The 12,043-nt window shown below is 43.7% G+C and overlaps 1 protein-coding gene across 5 annotated transcripts in view; it reads left to right on the plus strand.

Annotated features, from left to right (window-relative positions):
* The window catches only part of SLC4A4 (solute carrier family 4 member 4), a 192,452-nt gene that overhangs the window by 122,712 nt on the left and 57,697 nt on the right, over positions 1 to 12,043 (plus strand). For 2 of the 5 annotated variants that reach the window (XM_061360450.1, XM_061360454.1), the window contains exons 7-8: positions 2,175 to 2,270; positions 7,229 to 7,305. In XM_061360450.1, the coding sequence (XP_061216434.1) occupies positions 2,175 to 2,270; positions 7,229 to 7,305 (173 nt within the window). Of the gene's footprint in view, positions 1 to 1,627; positions 2,037 to 2,174; positions 2,271 to 7,228; positions 7,306 to 12,043 lie in introns of those variants that run through there. The other 3 variants (XM_061360463.1, XM_061360473.1, XM_061360482.1) reach the window with 2 other exon arrangements.

Raw genomic sequence — 12,043 nt, forward strand, 5'->3', positions numbered from 1 at the left:
CTACTCACCTGCCACCAGGTAAAAGGGAGAACTTCCTATCTCTAGTTCATCCACAAAATACATTGATGTATATTGCATGTCCTTTTAATGGACATGGTTATTGTGTGTTAAGGGTTGTTAATCACAGAATCATGGAATGGCTTGTGTTGGAAAGGACCTTAAGGTCATGCAGTTCCAAACCCCTGCCATGGGCAAGGACACCTTCCACTAGACCAGGTTGCCCCAAGCCCGTTCCAACCCGGCCTTGAACACTGCCAGGGATGGGGCAGCCACAGCTTCTCTGGGCAACCTGTGCCAGTGTCTCACCACTCTCCAGGAGAGAACTTTCTCCTAATGTCTAAACTGAATCTCATCTCTGTCAGTTTAAAGCTGTTCTCTCTTGTCCTGTCCTTGCAGGCCCTTATAAAAAGTCCCTCTCAGGTTTCTTGTCAGCCCTCTAATGAAACATCTCTACTGTAGCTGAATCAAACCCTGCTATAGGTTATGTGTAAAAATACTACGCAACCTACTGGCTCTTACTGGGCAATCACAATTAATTTGGAACTTACGATTTGATAGGTATCTACTTCCTAAAACATCTATTTGGGAATCACTTTAGCATAATGTCATTAGCATGGATTCTGCCCATAATTTTCCTGCATTGTTTGTTTTTTTCAGAGACTTAGTCTTAAATCCCAAATCAAATAATGACAGTTTTCTTCAAAGGTATTTGTTAGATCTGAAATAGCCCCTGAGCTGTGGTCCCCAAAGATACTGAGGTGCTGTATTCACTGATTTCAGAGTGCTGAAATAACGAAGTCTTACGGGCTCTAACACTTTCTGTGCCTTTCTTACCTTCATGATAAGCTTGTATAAACTCCTGCTTTGGTATTATGTTTATTTTTGCATGGCCAAGGTGTGGTCTGAATGCCTTTTGTTCATCACTGCATCATAAAGATCAATACTTACTTGTGGGAGGATGTTTTCCCCAAAGTCCTTTTCCTCTTGGGAAAGAAACTCAGCAGAAGATGACAGTTTCTTGTGTGAAATGGGATGGAGGAGGATAAATCAAAGCACTCCTTTGCTGCCCATTCAGCAGGAAGAAGATGATTATCAAAAATCCAAGCAGACAAAGTCTACCAAGTAATTACTCAAAGCTACCTTACAAAGACACCACAGCTTCTTGTTTCTTTCACTGGTGGGAGGTTGAGCTGTATGAGGTGTTCAGCAAGGCCATTATGATTTTGCATTTCAGTGGAACTCCTGCACGTTTTTTTGCTAGTTTTTGGTGTGTCTTGTTTTATGGACTGGCTTTCCAAGAGCTCTTTAGTCCTTTCCTGATGCAGGGTGCCTGGTTCGCCCCAAGAACATGATTTATTTTCACTGTGCTGGCAGAGTAGTTTGTAAACCATTGAGTTAAATCAACTTCGTTTGTCTGCACCACCTTGGCTAGTGCACTGGGAGCAGGATAGCTCGAATGAAAACTTTTCTATAGGGTTTTTATTTTACATCAGAGTTCAGCTTTGTTCTTTTTTTTTTTTTTTTTCATACAAACTGCATCCTCAGTCCCTTTAGAGAGTTTGGATGACGGTGTCAACTGAATAATACCAGTTTAAATCAGAAATAAACTCTTGGAAAAAAAACACCAGTATATTCTGCTGTTTGATTATTTGAAGCCTTGCAGACTAAGGTATGCATTTCCAAGCCTGAATTGGCGTGCCTAGGTATGTCTGTGGTCAGGGTGCTACAAGTTGGCTCCTACAAGGATGTGACCTGATTTTTTTTTGCCCCAAAAGCTGTGTGTTTGACCACACTGCAGCTTGTGACTGCCCATCACAACAGCATGGCAGCTGCCTTCTTCAGTTGCTTGAAATCTGCTTCTAAGATGCCTGAGTTTTAGACATCAGGGATGGAAAACAGGCTCCAGATCTGCCAACTGAACACTGGAAGGTGGAGCTACGGAGGAGATGTGCTCCAAATGAACAGGCTTACCACTTTGGTCACCAAACCATGCGGAAAGGTGCAGTTGCATGTAATTGCGGTGATCCCAACAATCTGTATCCTACCTGCCTTGCTTCTGCAATTGCTTGAGCCTTTCTCTCTTGCCTTTTTTTTCTGTTTTTTTTCCTTTAACTGTTCAACTTTGCTCTCTTCCTCCTCTTGGCTGCTGCTGCCTCCTGCTTGCACCACACAAGCACGCAGCCCGCTCGAGAGCTCCGTGCCCTGCCTCGCAACCCGCACAGCGGATGATGGAATCCGGGTGCAGCGCAGCCCCAGCGTGGGATGGCTCAGTAAGTCCTGGGTGAGGGTGAGGGCACACTGGTGGGATGGGGGGGATGTGAGGAAGAGGAAGGGGTAACCCACACCAGCCGCCCACCTAACGCTTGCTGCTGCATTAACAGTGTTGCATATGGGTTGGTTGCTGCTCTGTCTGTTATCCCCACTGTCCTCTCCCTCTGTTTCACTCTGGTTTGCCTTTATTCCTTCAGCTGGGATGGAATGGGTAGGTCAGCCTCACTCGCCTTCAGATAGTGGTCTTCTTTCTAAGTCATGAAGGGGCATTTCATTCATCTATTGGACTATCCTTTGGGTCTTCCAAGTGCTTCAGGAATTTTGCCACCAGTGCAGTATTATAAATGCAATGAGCTTAAATGTTTTAAATTCCATATAAATGAAATGCAAAACCAGGTTCCCTGATCATTGAATCATATCTTAGAATGGTTTGTGTTTGAAGGGACCTTGAAGCTCATCCAGGTCCAACCCCCTGCCATGGTCAGGGACAACTTTCACTAGACCAGGTTGCTCTAAGCCCCATTCAACCTCGCCTTGGACACTGCCAGGGATGGAGCTTAATAACATGGAGAGGTTTGGACTGTCTGCCTCACTGTTTCTACCAGTACATGACCAAGCTCAGCCAAGGAGGGCCTCACATCATCTTTGCCAGAGAGACAGTAATGTAAACTAGGAAAAAAATTGGGAAATTGTCCTTCATTAGCAAACTGCATAAGGATGAGCATTGCATGCTGAAGTCTGGATGAGCTCTCGGCAGCAGAAACTTTTTACTCCATTGATTTGTTCAGGGTTCTTGGAGTCTTCGTCTCCCATATTTCTTCTCAGTTCAGAGAAGCTGCCCACCCAAGGACTCCCCGAGTTTTTCAGGTTGTTTTTCCCTTTCTCTCAGATATCTCTCATATGTCAAATTGCTAGTTGTCCCCCAGAATCTGAGACTGCCTTGGGTCACTGTAACCTCCAAATGGTGGAGTCTGCTGTAGAGGGTTGCTCTAATGAGAAGGCTTGTTCTAATGAGCAGGCTTGCTGTAAAAACATAACAAAAAAGGAGTGTTGGATATGTCCTTCCTGGCTTTGGATCTTCAGAGGTCCACAACCATTAGGAACCTGAGTCAGAAGGGATTTAGGCTGCACAGGTTAGGGCCGTGGTGTTCACAAAGCCAGTGTTCCGCATGTTGCATCTTGCATCTCTAGCAGCATTTTTCTGGCTTGGCAATCAAGATAAATTCAAGGATTTGGGGAACACATCTAAATGCAGGCTGGGCTGCTGTGAAGTTCCTTAGGTCAGCAAGGCTGGGAAGAGGTGAAGCTTGTGGTTTCCTGTCTGTGTTCTAGAGATCATCAGTCAGTGCTGTGTGGGACTAGTCTGAACTTGAGGACCTTGCACGTCATCTTAAAAAGATGATACGCACAACACCAAACTTCAGGGGAGAACAGTCATCTTATATGCTCAAGAGGTTTTGGCTGTCAGCCCTAAGTGTAGAATTTCTTGCAAGGAGATGGAGATACAAATCATTTCAGCTTTTGAGAGCCCTATTTAAATTGGGATTATGAGACGCTTTCTACCTCCAGAGAACAAGGAGTACCTTGTAAAGTTATGGTGCTCAGATCTCTTCATGCAAGGCCAGTCTGGCAATGGAAAAAGGGAGTGAACAAGGTCTGTGCATTGTGCCAAGAAGCTGGAGCTATGACCAGCATGCTCACAGCTCTGTGTGGGGATAGCTCTCAGCCGAGTGTGTGTGCAAGCATGCTTTCTTCTCAGGCTCAGGTCCTCCTTCTTTCTAGGGGCTCTGTCACTAACTGAAATAGAGAAAATATCAAAGCAGCACTGAATTTACAGTGAGGGATTTATGGGATACCCCCCATCCAAAACTCTCTAACTGTGACAAAAACGTGTTTCTCAAGAACCTTCTCCCCAGAGGTTCGTACTTCTTGTCATGCAGGGTTTTGCCTGATGACCCTCACTGGAGGCTCTGTGCGTTGTCCTTGTTCAGCAGGTAATGGTACTGCTGTTGTAGCTGTGATGGTTTTAGAGTACCATCAAGGTCATGTTTGTAGGGAAGTGTGGTGTTTATGAAATCAAAGGCTAAAACTGGAAAAGACAGACAAGTTTTGGCACATGGGTCTGTCCAGGTCTGGAATAAATGTGCGGTGCCTCAAGAAGAGCTGCTGTAAGTTTGATGGGGTTGTGTTGATCACAATGCAGGTAGGAGGCTGCTAGCAAGAGGTGGTGGTCATTAGCTGCTTCCTCTAGGAAGAAGGGTAATTATATCCTAGAAACATCCAGCCTTGAACATCTAATAAACAAAGCAAATAAATGTTGTAATCTGGAAGAAATACCAGCTGAATCCTGTGAGTCCTGATTTTAGTCTGTTTATTCCAGAACTGGACCTAGAAATTTGGAAAACCATCAAAGCAGTCTGAAGAAAATGAAGGGATACCTTCAGCAGATGCCTTTCTCTACAGCTAGATAATGTAGATCTTCGTAATAAAATGCATTGAAACAGCATTAAACAACTATAAAATAGAATCATTAGTGTTTTCTGCCCTTGCTCAAAGCTTTATGGAAGCCACACTTAGTTCCTTCTTAGTCATTTGCTACGCCAAGACTCAGAGTTCCTATGGTAAGGCTTGAACAAGTGGAAATCCATCTCTGCCATTCTGTCTCCATCCCATGAGCTGGCCTGGGTGGGATAGCAAGGGTGGGACACCCAGCTTTGAGAGCAGCCCTCCAGTATTCACAGGCCAATGAACCCGTCCAGATTGGTGTAACTCTAGCAGAGATGTTTAATTTCTCACACTCAGTAGCCCACAGGTGATAGAAACTGACAGGAACTTTGCTTTGCCTGACCAAGCTGCATGACACCAGTTATCCAAGTGCTGCTCTGATTCTTTATTTGGTATTACTGGCTCAGATTTGCAAAGCAGCCATGTGCATCTCTGCATCGAGTTTCAATCTTTCCTTTTCATTTATGGGTACATGATAAACTTGTCAAAGATTTCCCAGAATTGGCAGTGCAACCTTTAAAAGCCGGGTAAATAGAGCATACAAGACAAAGGAGCCCTGGGTTTCAATAATGGGCTTCAGGATTATGATAACCTGGGTTGATTTTGTGTGGTTTGGTTTTTTTTGGGGGGGTCCAGCTTTGCCTTTTACCAAATAGAAATACTTACTAAAAAATAGAAATACTTATTGAATATTCGTATCAAGGAGGGTGTTATGAACAAAGTAATGTCTTCACCATGTAGCAGATACCACATACGTGAGCAAGTTTGATTACTTCTTTCTTGTTTTTTTGGTGTGTTTATCTCCTACCTACAGATTCCTATCAAGCATTCAATCAGAATTTGTAGACATTTCTAAGTCTGGCTTGCTAATAATTAATTAGGAGGACGGTTACTAATATATGTAGCCCTAACCAGTTTTCCAAGTGACATTCCTCACTCTATGAGTAAACATATTGGTCAAAACTTTGTAGAGATAGGTAGAGACTGCTGGCTTGTATTAACAGCAAGAGGAAAAGCTGGGGATCCCCTTTCTGGAATATCTAATTTATTTAATTGTGCTTGGCTTCTGCTGTGTTGCGGTTGCTGGATGTGGCAGTAACACGCAGCAGGTATATCGTGATTCCAAGTAGCTCATAAGAAAGAATGCTTTAAGTCTGTCTCTACAAATGCTGAGTATATTGTAAAGAAAACCCAACTCCGAGAGTCCAGATCTTTTTCTTCCCACTCCTTGTTTTGGACCTTCATTTCGATGTGAATATCAAAGCTGAAGTTTAATCAATATTATCTCAAAACATACCCAAAGTTGGGAAACACCTCAAGGCCATTTCTTCTTGAGTACTTTCTTTCTTCCCAGGTTATGCTCACGGTCAGAATCTCTGTGAGAACAGCTCCTGTTGCTGTGCTTCTGGTTCCTGTGAGCTTGAGTGGGAAATGGGAAAATTGCAGAGTAATTAAAAAAGTGCATAGTGACCACTGTGGTTTATGGCTCTGTATCCGTCCCTAAAGCATCATTATCAGCATCATTATCATGAAATTATTTTTATTCTTGTACAGTTATGGCCATTTTGGGGTTTCTCCAGTTTTGACTGTGGGATTGTAAAACTGAATTCTGAAATCACAGGACACTTTTACCAGTTCTTTAGAACTGTTTCCGTGTGTTCTGCTAGCAGTATCTGAGAGCACAAGAATGAGTAGGATAAGTTAGTCCATAAGGGAGTAAGCAGCTCCTTACTAGCTGTTCTGCAGTGCTTGAATGCCGGTGTGTCAGGTTTACAGGCAAGCAAGTTGATCTTTGAAGAAGGAATGTTGCTGAGCTACTTCAGCTCCTTGTCTCTGGGGTGTGTTCATCTCTCTGGGTTATCTGGCATCAGGAGGTGGTGACTTTTGGCCTGTCAGTGTGGTTCACACGTTGTTTTAACCAGTAAGGTTCATGAGCTTACTTGAAGAGAGGTAGATTTTTGGTGTGAGCTGTTCCAAAGGACCAAGAACTGCCAAGACACCCTCACCATTGAGTCTGGAATGATAAGGAATGGAGAGCAGATGCCATCTACATAGGCGAGCTGAGGTGATGGATTTGTAGGTCAGAGTACCATAAGAATGCTAGCTTGGTGGACAGACATCTTTGTGAGTGAGTCTTGGATGACCTAGCAGCATCAGTGTCAGCAGCTGGTTGCTGCTTTGCTGCTTCTTCCACAGGCAGGGATTATGGAAAATCCGTAAACTCTTTTGCTGTTCCAAAGAGTCATGGGAACGTGCAAGTCAAAAATCACAATGGGTTACCATCTTGATCTCCCATGTGCCACGTAAAGTCACAGAAAGCAGCCTCTCAGGGTCTTAAATTCCCCAAATCAACCTCCATGGTGCAAGGAAAGGTGTTGCTGTAGCCTGAGCCTCTGTTCTCCTGACCAGATTGAAATAGGTGCTTTAATTGGTGTTGACATTGTTCTTACAGGCAGCCCAGCCATGGCTCACAGAAACCTGACTTCCACCAGTCTGAATGACATCTCTGACAAGCCTGAGAAGGATCAGGTAAGCTTCAGATGCAGCCTTCACATAGTGATGTGTATTGGTTAGGAGCTGAATGTGGGGCAAAGAGACTCTGTACCATGAACCTGAAGCAGAAGAGGGTGAACAAGGTGAGTTGAGTATTTCCAAGTCCTGTGACTGGATCTTCCACTTTTTAAGCACCAGCCCTTGAAAACAGCAGGTTAAACTTGGAAGGCCTGAAGCAAGTGATTTACATGGCATCTTGCTGATACCCACGAGAAAGGAGGGAAAATAGCCAGATAGTGATGTATTTTAGATCCTCTTCCTGCTGAGAAGAGAGTCTTCAGAGGTTACAGCAAGGCTCTGCAAAGGTCCAGCAGCACTCCAGGAGAGCTAAGGAGTCTGAGGGGTGAGATTGAGTTTATTTCAGCTCTTAGAAAACTGGTGCCTGAATGAGGTCTCTGTGCAAATTTCAAGAAAACCTTTGTCTGGGTTCAAAAAGTGGGTTATTCTCAAAGAGTGGCTGTTTCTTTTGGAGAATCTCTTTTTTTTCCACTTGTCTTTCAGCTTTCTGTGGTCCCATATTTATTCTGAATGCAAATGAGAGTTACTTTGGGAAATTATTTAGGTACACATTAGTGCTGGCCAGCTGAGAATGACTCTAATCCTTCAAATGGTGGCTGGTTGCAATCTTCTCTAAGTGCCTTACAGGGACATGGCAACAAAATCAATACAGAAAAGTGAGTTAAGAGTAATTAAATATTTGAAAAATAAATATATGTATATAAATAGATATATTTCCATCAAAAGAGAAGGGGGCAATGTGTGTTGCATTCAGAGTTGTAGCATAAATCTGTATTAGTTAGTTAGTTGGTTGTGCAAAATACACATTTCCTTTAAGATATGAAGCCAGATCTGGGGAAGGAATAGGATGGTAAAATAGCTTTTTTTTTTTTTTTCCATTGGAAAGCTTGCTATATTTAATATTTCTATATTTTATATTTTTAATCCCATTATAATTGGGGTCTTATAGTTAGACTAACAGAAAACTGGGTCTGAATCTTGCAGCAGGGTTTGTAGTGCAAACCCTCCCAGTTGCCCCTCCTGCTGAAATGTCTCTGGACACAGTAGAACTGGATATAAAAATAGCTGGTTTAGTAGTACTAATAGTGAAACCTGTTAATAAATCCAGTTTGGAAGTGTGCTCCAAAGTTTTTTACTTCAAATGTAGATAATGCCTGATTGTTTGTAGTGAAAACCATTGCTTGAAAACTAACTGCTTCCAAAACCTAGTTAATTAGCCCATGTCCTGTTGATGAACTTTGCACAATAGAACCCTTGTACTGTGCGCCTTTCAAAGCTGGCCTGAGAAATCACCTTAGATCTCAGTTTTTGTTACTGATTGACTGAAACTCCTGCCTTGATAAAGTTTGTGAAACTGTGGGGATGCCTGGCAACTTTCATGAGCAGAACTTAGCATGCCACACAGAAGGCAAGGGAATAATCCATCGTGTTACAACAGGAGCTGGAAAGAGAACAGTTTTTCTTTCCCTGACAGCAGAGTGACTGGCTTTCGTTATTTCGGTATCCCATCTGGAAGCTTGACAGTTAATGAGGCCATGCAGTGGGGTATGAGTCTGCTGGAGAAAGAGGCTATCCCAGTTTTTATTTATGTATTTGTGTGTGTATAAGAGCTGCGACAGGCTGAAGTCGGTTTAGAACAGTTGCTTGGAGCCAGACTGGGAACCTAAGCTCTTTCATCGGTCACAGTTTTGGCAAAGATAAAGGGGAGCGGTGTATGCCTGTGTCTTAAAGGAAGAAAGGCTTTGAACAAACTTCCATGTGCCTTCAATAACTTTCCTGCCTACGTTAATTTTCAGTTCTGCAGTCTTTATGCTAATTGGAACCCTAATGCTTATTGGAATTTTGCAATTAGCAGCATGGCAATATTATAGTTAGAATACTCCTTTAAGCTGTGTTTCATTAGCTTCTTAATGAGCAGAAAGACACCTAAGTGTATCTTACACCTAAGGAAATTAGAGGCTCTGGACGCACTCTCTTCATGCTGTGAAATGTGCTCCTCAGAAGATTTGACCCTTGTATTTCTTTTTCTGTATCTCTTTGTGGAGCAGTGCTGTTGGCCAGTGTTTTGTAGTTTCAGCATGACCTCAAGCCCTCTCTTTTTTAGTTAGGCAGGGCGGGATTTGTGGTTGTCACCCACATGACAATGTGGAGAGGACCCAAGACCATGCCGCAGGACAGCTCTTGCTCTGTACACTCATCGAGCTGGAAATAGCTTTAATGTTTTGAAGCAGCAATATTCTTCAATACTTCCAGCCTACCTGGGAAAGTCTTCTTACCCAACTATGAGCCTTCAGCCCCAGTGATATTGTACTTTGCCCATGCCGAGATGATCTCTTCCATGCTTTTGGAAAAAGACCAGGCAGGTCCTGGGCATCCACCTGCAGCTTCCCTGCTCTTTCCCCTTGATGTTGTAAAGTCCAAGCTGAAAACTGATGTCTTCCATTGTATAACCCTGGTAATTCTTTGCTTGGGATCATTCTCTGTGGAGCCTAACCCAGGAGCAGATCTCTTGGCATACTGCAGCTGCCTCACCACTAGTGAATACTGATTTATTTCCATTCAGTTCCGTGTTTACAACAACCAGTGGTTTCCAAGGATAGCCTTTGAGGTTAGAGGCAACAAAACAAGCTGGGAGAAGGTCAGAAGAGGACACCCTGAGAGAAGGAATGCTCTGTTCAGAAGTGTGGGATATGCTGGGGTGCTATCTAATGCACTTTTGGCCATTTCTGTCTTGTCCTGGAGCTGGCTTGTTACTGGCAGCAGTGTTTTGAGTGTGGTGACCTGGGCCAGGTTTCTTTGGGATGGATTGGCTTGTGGCTGGTGTTTTTTAGATAACCCCATTACAGAGCAGTAAGCAGCTGGGACCTCAGCTACAAAGGCAAAACCCCAGTTTGACCCCTTCAAACCCAGGCACTCCTTTGAGGTGCGTGCCTGTTGTGGAGCCTGGTCTCCTGAGCTCATTTTTCAGTGCCTGTAGAGAGCTGGAATTGTGGAGTCATTCAGGTTTCAGGTGGGCTGGTTGCCTCTTGGACAGCTGCCTCACTAGCTGCAGAATAAACCCTGCTAACACAGACAGCTCTGCGACGAGGCTTAAGCTAGGATAGATGCCTTTCTGCTTTCATACGTCTGTGCCATGGCAGCACTTGCGTGAGGTGGGTGCATCTGTACAGCACCCACCAATTTAAAACTGCTTGGGATCTATCCAAGTGCATGGCAATGAAGCGTACCAGAGAGCACTGGTCAGGCTTAGGTTTTTCCTGAAGATCCATCAGGGAATCCTCTTGGAAGATGCACTCCCTGAGATTTGCAAGTACCTGTTATGTCCAGAGAAATCAGAAAAGATGCTGGTGTTCAAAGGTGACTGCTTGATGGAGGTAGTGGCAGTTGGATTGGCCTCCTCCAGGAACAAAGGGACCCTTTAGTTATCAAGAGAAGTGAGAGAGAACAAGAAACCTTGGCTTTTCTTCCAGAGGATCCAGTGACTGAATCTTCTGTATAACAAGGAGCTGGGCTTCACTTTGCTCTGGGAATGCTGAACCTGGTTAAACATCCCATTCAGCTCAGTGGCTTTCTTACAAAGCTGACTTAGAACTGAGCTTAAAGGACAGTATTGCAGTAGTCCCAAGACACACTGGCATGAGTACAGCCAGTGGTAATAAGAAGAGATACAGCTTTATTAAAATCATGGTAGCTCTCAGCTCTCTTTACTGTATTAAGCATTGTGAGGTTGGTTCCTTCCCTTAGGGAAGGGGTGGTTTTATGCTTCCTTTGGATTTACTTGGCTTTTGATTTTGTTTTGTTTCATTTCTCTCATACGTTTGCCTTCTTAATACACTTTCCAGAGTTAATCTTCTTACTGGGCAACCATTAAGCTCTTTCATGAAGAAAATGAACTTAGGAAAAGGCTGGAGGCAAGGAAGGACAAAGGACGCAGGGGCTCTTTCCAAAGGACCAGCTGAAAATGTGCTGCCCATTTCATCACTGCCAGGGCTAAGAGCCATCAGCTGGAGAGGAAGAGGCTCAATGACTGAAAGACAAGGAAGGAGCACAGACATGCAGGCTGTACTCATGGACTGGGCTTTCGAAAAGGTTCTCCATTGGCCATGCTCTCTACATATGACTAGCCCTTGCATTAGTAATTTTTGACAGTTTTTACATATAGATATTCTGTGTGTGTATATATATATATCTATATATATATATCTGTTCCAGACTGGTGAGGCACTGGCACAGGTTACCCAGAGAAGCTGCGGCTGCCCCATCCCTGACAGTGTTCAAGGCCAGGCTGGATGGGGCTTGGAGCAACCTGGTCTAGTGGAAGGTGTCCCTTCCCGTGGCAGGGGATTGGAACTGGATGAGCTTTGAGGTCTGTTGAAACTCAAACAATTAATTGGCTTTGTGTAATTCTCCTCCTTATATTTGAGACTCGTGAAATAGTTTGCCATCCGAATAAGTCTGTGTGAAATCAGAAAATGATTTAGAAATCTGAAAGTAATGAAGACCTGGGTTAATGGCAAGGTTGTAATGTCTGCCGAATTAAAAGTCTCATGTTGCTCTTTCTCCCCTTTAATTTGTGGAAAGCAAATGATTGTCAAGATGAAATAAGAGGAAGGGTCAATTACCAAAACACAGACTGCAAAGATCTTTAACCGTGGATTACTCATTGCTAAGTTTCCATCAGTAATATTGATTGGGA

The sequence above is a fragment of the Neopsephotus bourkii genome, unplaced genomic scaffold (genome assembly GCF_033783945.1).
Source record: "Neopsephotus bourkii isolate Nb327-2 ecotype Australia unplaced genomic scaffold, CSIRO-AGI_Nbou_v1 NB_107, whole genome shotgun sequence".
In the NCBI taxonomy this organism is placed as follows: Eukaryota; Metazoa; Chordata; class Aves; order Psittaciformes; family Psittacidae; genus Neopsephotus; species Neopsephotus bourkii.